General features: G+C 43.8%; 1 protein-coding gene across 2 annotated transcripts in view; it reads right to left on the reverse strand.

The window, feature by feature from the left end:
• LOC147017309 (tyrosine-protein kinase HCK-like) overlaps nucleotides 1-15555 on the reverse strand; it is a 28904-nt gene extending 13349 nt beyond the window's left edge. Inside the window, exons 1-4 of one of the 2 annotated variants that reach the window (XM_085846804.1) lie at nucleotides 15222-15555; nucleotides 9843-9913; nucleotides 9456-9504; nucleotides 9059-9155 (exon numbers count right to left, since the gene is read on the reverse strand). In XM_085846804.1, the coding sequence (XP_085702930.1) occupies nucleotides 9059-9155; nucleotides 9456-9504; nucleotides 9843-9908 (212 nt within the window). In that variant the 5' untranslated portion in view covers nucleotides 9909-9913; nucleotides 15222-15555. Of the gene's footprint in view, nucleotides 1-9058; nucleotides 9156-9455; nucleotides 9505-9842; nucleotides 9914-10487; nucleotides 10643-15221 lie in introns of those variants that run through there. The other variant, XM_085846805.1, reaches the window with a different exon arrangement.
• Nucleotides 15556-17332: the final 1777 nt, after the last annotated feature.

Raw genomic sequence — 17332 nt, forward strand, 5'->3', positions numbered from 1 at the left:
TGCTGACCTACCTCATAATTACATCAGGTATTCAAAACATTATACGAACAAGATACTCACAATGGACCAAGGCACATCCAAAAAGAGCATAGTGAGGTGTGTGTGTGTGTGTGTATATATATATATATATATATATATATATATATATATATATATATATATATATATATATATATATATATATATATACTTACCTTGTATAGCTAGCTTTTCTTGGTTGCTTTATGTAGCTTTCTTTGACTGGAAGAGCATGCGAGTTAATTTATTGAAATCCTAGCCACCTGGGGTAATTGATTAGGTGAAAGCTGATTGGTTATTCCCTCCAATTATAGGTGAGATACGTGATTGGATCTTGATATTTACACATTAATTGCTATTGACATTGCACATGTTACATGCTTGGGAACGTCAGTCGTGAGTGTTTCTGTCTACGCTGTTGCTGGTGACTCACCAACAAGTGATGAAACCGGTCCGGCAGCTGAGGGGGGGTGTATGGCATTGGGATTCTCATGTGTGTACCACTTGTGAATGTCTGCAACTGCAGAGGAACCCAGTAGAGGAGGGAGAGAGGAGGGAGGTGAAGGAGGGGAAGGATAGAGGAGGGAGGGAAGGGAAGGAGGGGAGGGAGAGAGGATGGAGGGGAAGGAGAGGAAAGGGGGGGGAGTGAGAGAGGGAAGAGAGCAGGGAGGAAGAGTGGGGGAGCTAAGAATGGAGGGGGAGAGTGGCACCTCACCAAACTTCATTATACACTCCTGGAGGAGGGGGAGGAGAGGGGGAAGTGGGGAGGGGAGGGGGTTTGGGAGGAAGTAAGCGTCAGGGGAGGGGTTCTCGACTTGCATTTGGTAGTGGGACTTGTGGAGAAGGGGGGTGTAGTTCAGGACTGAACAAAATGGGGGATGTTAAAACAGCACGTTAATACAGCATGCAGAGTCAGCCGAGAGATGTCCTTGGGGGTAGACAGGGGAGGGGATTTGTGAGGAGTAAGCATGAGGGGAGATGGAGGAAAGGCAGCGTGATGGGAAGGGAAGGCAGCACAAGGGGAGGGGAAGGGAAAGCAGTGTGAGGGGAGGTAAAGGGAAGGGCGGTAAAACTCACCCAAATGGCAACATTTTCTTTTTAAATCGCCGGGTTCGAAATGAAACTGGGCAGGAGCATTTAAAGTCCATGTTATCTACCTGGCAAAGGCCTGCCTGTATGCATGCTCGCACATGCAGCGACCTTTAAACCCCTCCGGTCGACTCACGCTGAATCTGATTCGTACATGCAACAGTCCCATCAACAGAAGGGGAGGGTGGAGAGCAGGGGAGGGTGGGAGAGAGGTGAGGGAGGGAGAGGGGTAAGAGAGGGGAGAGAAGGGAATGGAGGGTGAGGAGAAGGGGGGGAGAGGGTGAGAGGAGAGGTGGGGGAGAGGGTGAGAGGAGAGGTGGGGGAGAGGGTGAGAGGAGAGGTGGGGGAGAGGGTGAGAGGAGAGGTGGGGGAGAGGGTGAGAGGAGAGGTGGGGGAGAGGGTGAGAGGAGAGGTGGGGGAGAGGGTGAGAGGAGAGGTGGGGGAGAGTGTGAGAGGAGAGGTGGGGGAGAGGGTGAGAGGAGAGGGGGGGAGGGATTCCAGCAGATGTGACGGCCAGTTTAATTTCCATCTGAGAGACGCCACACACATTGATGAATCACCCTGCCTGTGACAATTTATAGCTGGGCCAGGATTAAAACACAGGCTAGACAGCTTAGAGCGAGTGTGCATACATCTTGGCTATCCCGCCATGATGTGGCGATTCATTGCTTTGTTACTGAAAACATTTTTAACCTCCGCCATCAAAGATGGACGGAGGTTACCGTTTTCACCCCTTTCTGTTTGTTTGTTTGCTTGTTTGTGAACAGTATTACGGAAAAACTCCTGGACGGATTTCGACGAAACTTGGTGGGGGATGAGGTATGGTCCAAGGATCATGCTATTAGATTTTGGACTTGGCCGAAAGTCCAATATGGCCGCTATGGCGGCCATTTTGAAAAAATATTTGAATTTTTGTTTTTGCATTTCTACATGTTTTAAGTGATTTCCAACCAAAAAATAATTTGTTATAGGAAAAAAAACCCCCAAATTTTGCAACATTTTTTCAAAAAATTTTCAATTTTATTTGAAAAATATATGAATTTTTTGTTTTTGCATTTCTACATGTTTTAAGTGATTTCCAACCCCCAAAAAAATTTGTTAGAGAAAATAAAAAAAATAGAAATTTTGCACCTTTTTTTTCAAAAAAAATTTCGATTTTTTTTTTTGGCATTTCTACATGAGCGTCGATCTAGTTTAGTTTATTCAATCGTGGTTCAGTAGAGTCTGATCCGTTTTGACCTACAATGAATAGGATATCAGGTTCACTTAAGTGACCCAGCAGTATTGGCGGTGGAGGTTTTGCACTCGACCGAGTGCTCCCCCTCTCGTTTATTAATTGTAATCATCTAATTTATTTTGCCTTCTTAATGGCGGAGATGTCCACATGGACAACCGTGCCACGGTATCGACATGGAAGCTTGTAGAGCGCTCCAATAAAGCACTCCAGTGACACGCTTGAAGAAACTTTCATAAACGAAACTTTTCTTTTTTTAAATTTGTATTTATCTATGCCGAAGTGACGGGTCGTATAATGAGGGTAGATCATACAAAAAGAGGATGTAACGTGGTGTAAAATAAAATTCCGACGCACCACAGAACAATGCAGGGCCAATGCAGGCGAGTGGCTCCTGAACTTTGTTCAAGTCGATCGACATACAGTATTCAGTGATAGTGTGACTATTGTAGAGTACTCGCCATGTGGCTTAAGCACTCCAACGAAACAGTTGATAAGGAATGGCTCGCTTAGCAAGCAATTGCCTATCCGTTATATGAAACGCCTCCCGGAGATGCCTAAAATGTGAAACTATGTTGGAATTAGACAAACGAATACTTTCTCAGCAGTCAGAACTGCTGCTAAGTTCAATTCTGGAGCTTATATTGTGCAATTCAGCTTCGTTTAAGAGATTCGAGAGCTGATGGCATGTGTGGAAATTAAATAAAGCCATGAACGTTGGCATCTCCAGGCATTTATCAGCATTGGAATGTAACCAGCGATTCGTAGGTATGATGATCAGGCATTCAATATGTGACCAAAAGTGAAAAAAACCCACTATCATGAATAAATCGTTGCGGCCTGTTCCAAATCAGTAGAGTAGCGGCCTAGACTGAAAAGGCCTATATTTTAGGAGATACCCCAACTGGAGGTAGAACCTGCTCAAACTGGTATCATTTTATTCCTCTGGATGTCTAGTTTTCAAAAAATGATGTTGTAGTTGCAGCAACTGTGTACAACATGCCAAATTAACCCCTTCCTTGCGGACATCCATGAAAAATTGCCATTTTCAATTATCTCCACATACATTGAAATGAGCCAAGTTAAATTCAACCAAACTTCTTTATTTTAATTTATTTGGTGTAATAGACATGAGACAACACATTCAACAGGGTTGAGATCGAATCCAAGGGTTGAGGGTAAAAAAAAACCCCATCAAAACTGAAAAGTTAGTGACTTTTGGTAGCGTCGGACAAATCATCCCAAATCCTACCCCTAACAGATATTGTATCGGTGTCAGACCAACTTCTATTCCTTTTCCTGCATACCCCAGTGATGCAAAACTAACATTGAGAGAGACAAAATTGATACAGTGTTGCATGTTACCCTTGGTTTGCGACAGTGCCCAAAATTGGCACCTGTGTCTCTGTGTCAATCTCATTTTCATCCTGTCCTGCTGGTGTGTTATTTTGCTTTTGACACTCTGTGCATGAACAGGCATCAATTCAATCAAGTCCAGCAAGCTGACAAGGACACTTCCTTCCATTGGAGCAGTCAAAGTGAGTGAGGTCTCACAGCTCGACTGGAGCCGGTGGCTTTGAGAACATGGTCGGTGTGATGCCTCCATCATCACAAGCACTCCAGCCATGACCAATGAAATCAAGCAGAAGAATGAAGTCCAAGATGAGTCATTCAAGGTGAAGGGTGCCAAGTCCTGTGCCATCCTCTGCCAGGATTTGGAAGATGCCAGTCCGCAGTCCGTACTTGAAACAGTAGCCCTATTTCGGAATGAGGGGAGGGAACGTTCAGTCACTTTTGCCTACTGGGATAGCTTCCTAGAATCTGGAGACCTATTGCTGCGATTTCTACGGGCGGATAGAGAGAGGCAAAATTTCTGATACACATCCAAGCGGTTATGGAAACTGTGCCATATTTTGTACTCGCTGGGCATCAAAACTATGCCAGGTACACGCCGGTGTATATTGCAGAAATGAAGGAACTGGAACAGAACAGCCAGTGATTTATCAGCACATGATGGAGGGTGGATTTGTTGTTCGCAGGTCACAAAATCGACCCTTCAATTCGGTCCCAACAGATCAAGCTCTCGAGCAAAGCATAAACCGTGAGGCCAAGAGCCAGGGGGGTGTCATTGGATTCACCCTGCATAAAAGTGCCCTGCTGAGATGGATGATGACCAAGCACATCACAGGGGAATAGGCAGAGGCATTCAAGGAACTCTGCAACTCAGCTGGGAAAAAAAGAAAGACTTCATGAAGAGCTTGGAGAGAGCCATCTACAGAGGGACAGAAAAGATGTCCAGGCAATGAAAGGGTACCTTTTACTCAGTGCCAAGATACCTTCAACCTCGATGAGGTTTCAGAACAACTGATCAACATCACCACAGGCCAGGTGGCTCGTCTGGAAGTTGAGAACTCGTTGAAGGGGATCCCACAAAGGCGGAAAGATATTGCCAAGGAATTAATTAGCGAAAGACTCGGAGAGGACCCCACAAAAAACTTCTGGGATCCAATGAAGAAAAAAATGGTGATGACCTTTCTGGACATGAAGAAGGCACGACCCAATGACAAAGATAGGAAATTGATCATTGACACAGAGGTACTGTTTCGGCGGCTTTTGGGAGTGGTGCGGAGTCGTGATGTTGCCTTGAAGTATGTCCTTAGCTATGAACTCGCAGCCGTGCCACCAGCCCTCTTCCACGACGACGGAAAGATGAGGAAGACCAACAAAGCTGACCTCTCTCAGAAACTGGAGTCCAGTTGTTCAGAGATTCTAATATCACTCCCACAGATTCCAGATTCAACATCATCCGCCTACATCATTGATGGAATGGCCATGATCCAATCACTAAATGAAAACCACTTCCGTACATTCAAAGATTTGGTGGATGTTGTGCAAAAACGAACAGTACGGCTGCTGACAAATCCTTCCCTGGATTTGAGCTCTGTCACCATCGTCTTCGACCGCTATGATCATCCATCGTAGAGGCAACGCCGGGTACCTCTGTTTCAGAATTACCCACGTTCTAAATCCAGGAAAACAGACAGGTCCCAAACTATCGCAGGTTTCTGAGAGTGGCCAGCAACAAAGCATGTCTTGCCAATTACATCAGTGAATACATTGTAGATCATGCAGGGGGGGTACATCCCACATGATAAATGTATCATTTTGGCAGGGGGATTTACTGATGGAAAACTTGTGAAGGCTGTGATCTCAACAGGTATGACATACTTGGAGAGCCTCTACTCCCACAAAAAGGAAGCAGACACCAGGATGATTCTCAATGCGTGCAGTCTCTCCCAGGGCAATGGTCGCCTAATTATCCGCTGTGATGATACTGATGTCCTGGTCCTTCTCATGTACTACCAAGGCAGAGGACAGCTAACTGACCAAGTATTCATGTATGCTGGACATTCTGGCAAGGAGCGGTAGATCCCAGTTCATGAAATTGTTGGACAACTTGGTCCGACAGTTTGTGGTAGCCTCCCTGCTGCTCACGCCTTGACAGGATGTGATACGATGTGTTCAATGAACAGGATCGGCAAGAAGACTGCCTACTCCAAACTTGTTAAAAACATTGAGTCTCGCAGATTTGACAACCTTTCATGAGAATGATGGGAACGTTGCACAGGTGTTTGCATTGTTGCTGTATGGAAAAAAAAAGGGAAAAGATGTCCAAACTCGAGATGAGATGCGCTACCTAATGGCAACAACGACAGACAAAGCAGCTTCAATGCTTCCACCCACAGAAGATGCATTCAAACAGCATGTCCTACATGCGAAGTACCAGACTAGGATCTGGTGTAACAGTCATATTGCGAACCAGGATGAAACTCAACCAGTTGGTCATGGCTGGAGTGCTTGTGATGATGGAGGCATCACACCGACCATGTTCTCAAAGCCACCGGCTCCAGTCGAGGTGCGAGACCTCACTCACTTGTACTGCAAAGATAAGGACTGCTCCAATGAAAGGAAGTGTCCTAATCAGATTGCTAGACTTGATTGTATTGATGCCTGTTCATGCACAGAGTGTCAAAATCAAAATAACACACCAGCAGGACAGGATGAAAATGAGATTGACACACAGACACAGGTGCCAATTTTGGGCACCGTCGCAAACCAGGGGTAAATGCCACACTGTATCAATTTTGCCAATCTCAATGTCAGTTTTGCATCACTGGGGTATGCAGGAAAAGGAAGAGAAGTTGGTCTGACACTGATACAATATCTGTTAGGGGTAGGATTTGGGACAATTTGTCCGACGCTACCAAAAGTCACTAACTTTTCAGTTTTGACGTTTTTTTTTTTTTACCCTCCAACCCTTGGATTAGCACTACACCCCGTTGAATGTGTTGTCTCGTGTCTATTACACCAAATAAATTAAAATAAAGAACTTTGGTTGAATTTAACTTGGCTCATTTCAATGCATGTGGCGATAATTTAAAATGGCAATTTTTCATGGATATCCGCAAGGAAGGGGTTAATTTGGCATTAGTCAGGTTCACTATGTCAGTAAATTAATTTTTGTTCAAAATCTTGGTAGATTAGACAAACTATACATTTTCGGAAACGTTATAACATGGAGAATCCGAAAATCAATCTTTACATTTATGGACATACCGCCGTGGCGGCCATTTTGGATTTTCCAAATGGCGGCCATGCAGGTATGTCCGCAAATGTAAACATGTATTTTTAGATTCCCCATGTCATAACGTTTTCGAAAATGTATAGGTTTGCTAATCTACCAAGACTTTGAACGAAAAAAACATAGTGAACCGACTCCATGTTGTACACAGTTGCTGCAACTACAACATCATTTTCTGAAAACTAGACATCCAGAGGAATAAAATGATACCAGTTTTAGCTGGTTCTACCTCCGGTTGGGGTCGACCTAATTTTCCTGGGCTGGACTGCAACTCTCCAAGACATGGTTGAACAGGCCAAAAATAAATAAATTAATAGATGGTGGCTTAAGACCCTTGCGAGCTGACAGAGGGCTCACCTAGATGGCACGCCACCATCTTGGAAAGGCTTATTTTGGTTTTCTGGGATAAGCACCCCTTAAATTAACTCCAAAGGGGGTGTTTGAATTAACACAAGCACCCAATTTTCATTCATGCACCACCTTGGAGTTCCCTTAGTATACATGCAAAGTTTGGGGCCACTAGGTTTCATGGTTTTGGAGTTATGGAGGACAGACCAAAAGATGGACAAACACTGATATTTATTATTATTAATATGTGCGTGTGTGTTAGTGTGTGTGTGTGTGTGTGTGTGTGTGTGTGTGTGTGTGTGTGTGTGTGTGTGTGTGTGTGTGTGTGTGTGTATACACACACACACACACACAGTAGCCCGAAAGTTACTTTACCCCTGATAAATTTCTCGCACTTCCCTCTGTCCCTTCCCCTCTGCCCTCGCCCCCTTGCTCGCTATGGCATGAGGAAACACTGACTCAGAAGAATGATGGAGCACAAACAGATACAATGACAAATTAATTATTGTAAGTACTGTACAATAAAACCTGTATATTAAAAGAGTTCAAGAACAATGCTTCACTGGGAAGGGGTAAAGTGGTCACCCTGTAAATATATATATATATATATATATATATATATATATATATATATATATATATATATATATATATACATATATACATATATATACACATATATATATATATATATATATATATATATATATATATATATATATATATATAAAACAGAGTTTGCTTGCTTGCTTTATGCAAGGTCCATCCCTCTCAGCAAGAGAGAGAGAGAGAGAGAGAGAGAGAGAGAGTGGAAAGCTTCACCCTGTCATCAGCTGAAGGGTGCAGAAAACTCCACCACTCTCAGCCAGAGTGTGGGGCAGGAGCAAGTTTCAGGCAAATGCACAAGTGCAGTCCAAGCTCTGCACTCTCCTCAGCAAGATGCAAGTACATCTATAAGTACGTAGTACAATGGGAGTACAATATGTCTGTCAAGTACATAGCAGAACATAGTTATAGCTGTGAAGGCGCTCTTGCCACATACACGTGGCACATACTTATAATTATATGAGTACGTCCCACCCGTAGGGTAGGCAAACAGCTATTAAATTAAAAAAAAAATATATATATATATATATATACATATATATATATATATATATATATATATATATATATATATATATATATATACAGTTAGATATTTCACTGCTGTATAATAAATACATATGAGGAACAATTAAATTATGACGTCAGGGAAAAAGCTTTATGTACCTTGGTTCAAATTGGAGCTAAAAGGGATTCTTTTTCTGCACAATTCTAATGGAAACTACAATGAGTATCACATAAGTCAGAACACTTCAATGAAATCTCCTTCCTTACTGCACACATTGGCTAAGGTAATAAATACATCTAGTAAGATGTAAATAATACAAAAACCTCCTATCCTCTGCTGTTCCTTTAGGATGCTTTACGACGGCACCGAACGGGACACAGGTCAGAACCAAAACTTCACATTATCCAAAATACTGTTTGTAACTCCCATCCAATATGGATAATCACTTGTTTTTTGGACCAACCTTCGTGTGAATATAAAATAACCTTTTTGTGAAAACGCTCTCAAACATCGCACACAGACAGTGCACGGACTGTACCTCTGCAAACAACAGCAAGTAGCTTTTGCAGCATTGTGATGCTTTGTGGTTATAGCCATTTATAATGGATCCTACCTTTCCAACAACTGTAATTCATCTCCCTTCTTGAAGGACAGGTCATCAGGTTGGGTTTTGTCATAATCGTACAGGGCAACCACCAGGTTTTCAGAACCTAAAAAACAGTGTCCGCCCTGTTAACTCTCTGCACACCTGCCTCGCTCACTTCATCAACATTCTTTAAGGAGGATGTTCTGCCTTTTGCATTCACATTGAAACATCTATTTATAGGTTATCAGTTCGGCAGTGAGTAGTGTATTGAAAATTAGTTTTTAAAGGCATGCCGTTGTTGCAGAATTTCAACTTGTACAACATTTCTTTGAGTTACATAGGTAGTATGTGGGTTGTACAGGTGTTAAACCAGAGTAATGGTACTTTATGACACATATTAGTCCAAAATAGTTTACTGACCCACCGAGCTTTGGCACTTGCAGCGAAGGGAAGGGCAGGTCTTGATTGATGCTCTGCAGATACCAGGGGCAACCACGCAGAGCCAAGCGGCCTCAGGTATAATGATCATATAATCTATCCAAGTTTTGGTTTAAGCAATCAAAGTGTTTCATCAAAATTATCATAATCATGGGTAATCGGTCAATTTTGATACAATTCGTACATATATTTATATCATCAACACTGCTAAGCCTTCCTTCTCCTTGGTTTCCAGAACCATCGGGTTATTCCCCAGTCCCACGGCAGTGGTGGTTCAGGAAGAGTTAAACCTGCAGTTTGTTTGAGGACCTTTCACTCCTCTTGTCTCTCTAGCTGCAAGTGATTAATGAAATACTCAATGTCTCTCACTTACAGGATTCCCTTGTGAACTCTTAGAATCCTTCCCCGATTTCTCCTTGGAACTTTGTGAGCAGCCCATCACTCCTGGGACAGAAGACAAGGAAGTTAGTGAAATGGAGCACTGCTCACACCAAGAACCAAAGTATGTTTGTAGGAACATAGAGGAGTACATTAAAATCCAAGATAATGTAATATGGATAAATCCCCTTGGATATTTTTAAAATCATAATCAATCTCAGATATTAAAACATTAATATTCGAGATGAGGAGCGCAAACTGCATTGTAATGGATTGGTTTTTCCACCCAAGTTCAGGCATCTAATAATTCTAAACCCTGGTGTTCAGACTTTGTTCTACATGGATAAAAGAGGTTTTGTTTTTTTTTTCTTCGACAAACACCTGATGTTGAGGAACAATGACTTTGTGACGTCAGGGAAAAAAAAACAAAAAAAAAAAACTTTGTGTACCTAGGCTCAAAATGTTGCGAAAAAAAGGGATTATTTTTCCGCACAATTGAAATGGAAACTACAGTGAGTATCAGATGAGTCAGACCAATTCAGTGACACCTCCTTCCTTGCTGCTCACACTGGCCAAGATCCAGTTGCCATTAATGAGGATGACAGTGGAGAAAGAAAGAGAAAAATAAAGGACCACTGACCAGGTTGCAGCAGATCGGAGAGACACTAGAGAGAATCCAAACTGTTAGCGAACCCTCCGTAAGCCGAGCATTTGTTCCGTTCCTGTGGCTGGTTCGATCCACAGCGGTGGCGTTTTAGGGAGCAGGTGAGCTGTTTATTATCGGATACCTTCCACAAGGTGCTCCGACCCACAGCCTGCGGTTTGAGTGTACCATGGCAATTGTGGTGTGAAACCGAGTGCATAGGGAACCTTTCTCAAACCGAGTCACAAGTGTAAGATATAGATAGTTCACAGCCCAACCCAGCTGCCCACAAGGGACAATCTTTCAACTGACTCTTCGCTTTCTTCACTTCCTCAATCCATGGGATTGACGGCTATTTGACTGTATTTTCCATCATTGCTATCCGGGGGAATCTTGCACAGCTTTAAAATATCACAGGAAAGATAAACTTCAAGGAAAAAGGCCAACTCCCTGCTAACTTTAATTTATGGGAAAATTTAACGAGTTACACGAAGGACAATCTGCGTGGAGTATTCCGTTAAAAGGGACAAATCAAGAGGATACAACTCGTGGTCACGTGGTAATTTCTCCACCGATAAAGCACGTTATTGATAAATAATTTTTTTTTATTTAAATTTTTTGAAAATAAACGCATAAAGATGAAAAAGAACGCCACAATCCTTACTAACATCTCTGATGACTTATTGTGGTAATTCATGAGATTTTCATCGGATCTCATGTTAAATGAATGGGGGAGTGTAGCAATGGTGGTCGCATCACCCTGAGATGGAAGCATCGCTAACGACGGTTTATCTGTTTAAACTCCACTTTTAACATCAGCTTCTTGAGGAAGGAAATGCAATCGGTTAAACATCATGAAAGCAGAGAAACCTTGCGTCAGCAAAAAGGACATTCACTCACTCAGCAATAAAGACAAAAAAAAATCTCGCCCTGACTCCCATTTTTACATTCGTATCATCGCTTGGAGTGTTTTGAATGATTGAGAAACTTACTGCGTCAGTTTGAACCTCAACGTTGTGCGGTTTGTCCGAGCGTTTAGAGAAACAACGTCTTGACAACTCGATTGAGAAGGAAAGTAAAAATTTGCGGTGAATATAGATCGTGGATACAACAATAAATACTGCTGGGGACATGAGCCACAGGAAGCGTGGGCGATCTAGAGCTGGCACCCTGGCCAAATTACAAACTCCTAACCTACAGGGGGCACTGCATCAGTGGCAAAGCTGTGCCTCCACCTAGACCCCCACCCTCCCAGGAGCCAAATGCAGGAAACGAAATAAGAAGAGGAGCTATAGGAGGCTTGACCTGAATGTACGGTGCATCAATGCTCAGGTTGAATCCAGGGGGTGTTTCTAAGTCAGTCTGCATCAACACCCCCCTCCCCTTCCTCTGCCACCTCTCGTGACACCCCCACCCCCTCTTCCTCACATAGTTTGTTTTATAAATTGCAAATAAATAATGTTGTTTTTGTGAAATGGATTTCGAGTTATGTGGATCAGGATGCCCTCGGCAGGAAAGGTTATGCAAGATGCCCCCCCCCCTCCGCCAAGTCCCTCTCCATATCTCCTCCTCGGTCCTAATTACATATTCGGTATGCTACACATTTGCACCTGAGGGCTCTCTGGCTGACAGTATAGCAGGCAATTTAAAACGGGAAAGGGTTAGCATCCTGAACAAAATTAATCGAAAGCATGGACAGTATATATTCAAGGTGGACAAAGGCATCTTCCCCAACCTTTCTTGCAAGGGGCATTTTGCTCTATCTTTCTACAAATGCAATGGAAAAGCAACATTTATGTTCTGCGTTTAATATATTTACTAATTTTTCTCACCTGGTCATCACAACTTGATGAACGTCACAAAGATGTAAAGGATTTAGTGGCATAGGGCATATTTTGAGTGCTTTGAAGATGGGAAAGCAGGCGGACTGTTACACCCCAACCTCCACTCCCTCCAACCCCCTTGCCACTAGCAAACTTTATGCCCCCAGACAAACCAACAATTTGTGCAAACGAATTCCCACCATTATAACATCCTTGATCCGGTCCTAAATGCTGTGCACCATCTCAGTTGCATATCCGGGACCATACTCTGTGCAGAGCGTTGGTGCTACCTAAGTAGTCTCCTTGGCTATTGGGCACAATCCTGGACGGGTCGCCACTCCAACACAGTATACCAGCATGCTGGCACTCATTTTGCTGACCTTGGAAGGATGACAAGTAGAGTAAACCCCACCTGTTATTAATTCAACAGCCGAATTGGATTTGATCTTAGGATCTGAGGATCCCAAGCCGATCACCCTTACCATTAAGCCAACACCAGGCATATATATATATATATATATATATATATATATATATATATATATATATATATATAAATAAACATACATACATACATACATTACAGTCGATGTGCGAATGAACAATCTAAATTAAAGTAGAAGTGCATACGGACTCACACACTCACCCGACACACAGACTGATTCCAATGGATTCTCCCTTTCCAGTGACGTTAATTACCAGTAGCATGATATCCACAGGCAGTAAAGGGTTCCCTATTACATGGAGCAGGTGTGGGAGGATTAAGAGTGTGATTTCTGGAACTAAACTGTTTTAGGCACCCAGACTGCGAGTTCGAGACAGTTATGTTATCAAGAGACACACACTTGTGGAGCCATCGTGTACAATTGAGATGCTGCCGTTTAAAGGGTTAAAACCTTGATGGTACCATGGTATTCAGCTCATGAACTAGTCTGCCATACACAAGGAACTTTAACACACGAGGAGGATATTCGGCACAGGAAGCCTGCACTACATCTCCACCATATCAATCCAATTCAAGTTTATCAAGTTAAACTCACTGGGGGTGTGTGGGGGGATGGGAGGGATGGGGCAAACACAAACATCACATATATATTTTATATATTTGTCTACATAGTCTAGGCTTGTGGAAGAGCTAATACACTGAACAGATCAGAACATAACAGACAAAAACAGGATGTAAAACATACTTGCATGGGGTGGACGAGTTGGATACAGAAGAAAACTCATGCTGTATGTACAACGTTATTTGACTACAGTGTCTATATGAGCATATGTATTTACATGACCATATTGTCAGGCTGACAAGATTATCTAGAGGTACACTCACCAGCCTTCCAAGCTGTGTAGCCTGGGTTTGAATTCTGAACCAGCTAAATATTGTTATCTCGGTGTTTCACAGCCAGGGTGATCCATCAATGTGCGTGCCGTCCCTTGGATGGACATCAAACTGGGCATCCCATCTGCCAGCATTAGTTGGTCGACATTAAAGATCCCATGGTATCCTTCACGAAGAGTAGGGGAGCTATCACCGGCACCCTGAACAAATTACAAATTCCTGCACAAACCTCCAAGGGGCACTGCATAAGCAGCACAGCCACGCCCCCTAGCAATGATGCAACCCAACAACCTTTTGCTGCATACGAAAGGAGAACCAGACAGTACATATCTATATGATCCACGATGTGCTTATATGACCATAGGTGTCTGAGTGGCCATGCATATACGAGTATACATGTTTGTATGAGCACCTGTGTCGACATGAACATGCGTCGCTATGACTACGTATGAGTGCAAGTGTGTTTATACGGCCATGTATGAGTATTTTTATACCTGTATGAAAGAGTTGATGCGTTTTGAGTACAATGGAGGATGAAATCATTCTCTAGACGTCTCCTGCACAGTATCAGGATCTGAGTCTAATGATGGACTTTTTGAGTTTAGACCACTTCTGGAATCCACTTACGGACAGCATTTTTATACCTGTATGAAAGAGTTGATGCGTTTTGAGTACAATGGAGGATGAAATTATTCTCTAGACGTCTCCTGCACAGTATCAGGATCTGAGACTACTGATGGACTTTTTGAGTTTAGACCACTTCTGGAATCCACTTACGGACAGCATTTTTATACCTGTATGAAAGAGTTGATGCGTTTTGAGTACAATGGAGGATGAAATCATTCTCTAGACGTCTCCTGCACAGTATCAGGATCTGAGACTACTGGTGGACTTTTGGAGTTTAGACCACTTCTGGAATCCACTTACGGACATTTGAGCCAATTTTGGGGTCAAGCTAATCAGTACGTCAATTGTATTGTCAAGTTCTGTCAATGAAATCTGGTTTCATTGTTCTTGCTTAGTTTATAGTATGTAGGGGAACTGTATGTACGACGTTATTGAAATTATAACAAGCTGGATAACCAGCGTTTATCGGACCCATGCACAACGACAGATGACACAGATTGCGATTGTTCCTCTTTGTAAATATTAAATTAACGGTTCCTGATTCGAATCGAGCCGATACATCACTTGGGTTCACTGCATTCGAGCTCAAATAATAATAATAATAACAACCAACCGTCGTTTTTACAGTCATTGTGACAAGTTATTTAAATAATCCATATCAAATGTCAAAAAAAAAAAAAAAAACTCGAAATCAATTTAACGTGTAAATGAAAACACCATCACGGTGTAGTTTACACGATGGAGCACGTGGTCTCGATACAAGGTACACAAGGTACACAGGGTACGGATCCACGACTCGGTAGATCTCTCAGCGAGAGGGTCAAATCGGATCGTTTGGCACGGGATCCAAGGTGGGCGGACGGGGACGGGGGAGGACGGACGACCCGTCCGGTGCACATCAACAAACTCACTCAAAGTTTGCTCCAAACTTTTCAAACTCACCGGCCCTGGAGGCTCAGGCGTGCATGGTCCGTACGGCGGAGTGCGACAACCCGGGGCACGGCCCAGCCCCGAAACAGCCGACACATGGACGGGGAAGTCGCAGCGGGGGAAATGTTCTTAATTCCCTTTTTGTTGCAACGCCCGGCGGACTGCGCCTGCCTTCCCAGCTGGCGGCACGCTGCCTTCCCTCCACGTTCGCGCAGCTCACGCGTCTCACTGCGGGGGCGTCCGATGGTTCGAGTATCTCTATAATGTGTACGATGTCGGTAAGGCGAAATCGGGCAAGACGACGACGACGACGACGATGACAACGACGTCGCTCTGTGCTCGTCCTCAACCACCACCACCACCACCAACCCGAACAACCCGCCCCCCTCTCCTCTCCTCGCAGCCAATGCAGAAGGAAACACATCACGTCCGGCAGGTCCCGCATGCGGAGCCCTGATAACGGTCCTTGTTACCCACGTGGGCACCGGCCGATCGCCATGGTTATGGGTCACTGGCAGCGACTCGTGGTCGACTCTCATTCCTCACTACAGGATGTTTCCATCGCGCTTTTACTTTTGGCGCACTCGGTGTTCGCATTTCATCTCGGGCTCCAATAAGTGCCGCAGCGTTCTGATATCGGATACATCTATTTATTACGTACGCGTATATATGGATTTTTTTCCCAGTTACATGCTATATCGCCCCACCCCCATCCCCTTACCCCACAATACCCCTCAATCATATTCCTTCAAATCCCCTCCTCTTCAACTCATCTCTCCCCATTTTTCCCAAAAATGCCACTTTTCTCATTTTTCCTCCCTCACCCAAAGTACGTATTTCATAGACGAAGCCCGAGCCTATTTTCCAAAAAAACTCATTGTTATTTACAAATAAGAAAACTTGAGTTTCATCGAAGTGGAGGAATTCATCGGGAACCGAGAAATAGTCTTCATAAAGACCAGGGACGGTCTGCGTCAACGAAAAAATAATTGCAATTAATTTTCTCAATCGAATGTAGACGGATGTATGCTCACCACCGTGGGAAAGGTGTGGTGACGCTTTGGGTGTGAGCCAAGAAGGTGTAGTGTTTGGGTGTGAGCCAAGAAGGTGTAGTGTTTGGGTGTGAGCCAAGAAGGTGTAGTGTTTGGGTGTGAGCCAAGAAGGTGTGGTGTTTGGGTGTGAGCCAAGAAGGTGTGGTGTTTGGGTGTGAGCCAAGAAGGTGTAGTGTTTGGGTGTGAGCCAAGAAGGTGTGGTGTTTGGGTGTGTGCCAAGAAGGTGTGGTGTTTGGGTGTGAGCCAAGAAGGTGCGGTGTTTGGGTGTGAGCCAAGAAGGTGTAGTGTTTGGGTGTGAGCCAAGAAGGTGTAGTGTTTGGGTGTGAGCCAAGAAGGTGTGGTGTTTGGGTGTGAGCCAAGAAGGTGTAGTGTTTGGGTGTGAGCCAAGAAGGTGTAGTGTTTGGGTGTGAGCCAAGAAGGTGTAGTGACGCTTTGGGTGTGAGCCAAGAAGGTGTAGTGTTTGGGTGTGAGCCAAGAAGGTGTAGTGACGCTTTGGGTGTGAGCCAAGAAGGTGTAGTGACGCTTTGGGTGTGAGCCAAGAAGGTGTAGTGACACTTTGGGTGTGAGCCAAGAAGGTGTAGTGACGCTTTGGGTGTGAGCCAAGAAGGTGTGGTGACGCTTTGGGTGTGAGCCAAGAAGGTGTAGTGTTTGGGTGTGAGCCAAGAAGGTGTAGTGTTTGGGTGTGAGCCAAGAAGGTGTAGTGTTTGGGTGTGAGCCAAGAAGGTGTAGTGTTTGGGTGTGAAGGGTTTATATTTACGTGTGTAAGTACTGAATGTGTTCTGTGTCATCTCATTGGGACACCACTGTGGTTCATGGCCCTGTCATTTGTGTATTAAATAGTATGGTGCCTGTAATTATTTTTTTTTAATTATACATGGTCTCACCTCATGTAAGAGCGAGGACACAGAACAGACCAGGATGCAACATAAAAAAGGGAACAGAAATAGCAGGGCAGACAGAGAAGGTAGACAGAGGCGGACAAACAAGGGATGCAGGTAATGATGAGGGTTAGGGGAGAACACAAAGGGTGGACAATATGGATACACAAGCAAAATTTTGGGAGGGGTAGGG

The sequence above is a fragment of the Eptatretus burgeri genome, chromosome 11, assembly GCF_056783735.1.
Source record: "Eptatretus burgeri isolate ZD-2024b chromosome 11, Ebu_testis_v1, whole genome shotgun sequence".
Classification (NCBI taxonomy): domain Eukaryota; kingdom Metazoa; phylum Chordata; class Myxini; order Myxiniformes; family Myxinidae; genus Eptatretus; species Eptatretus burgeri.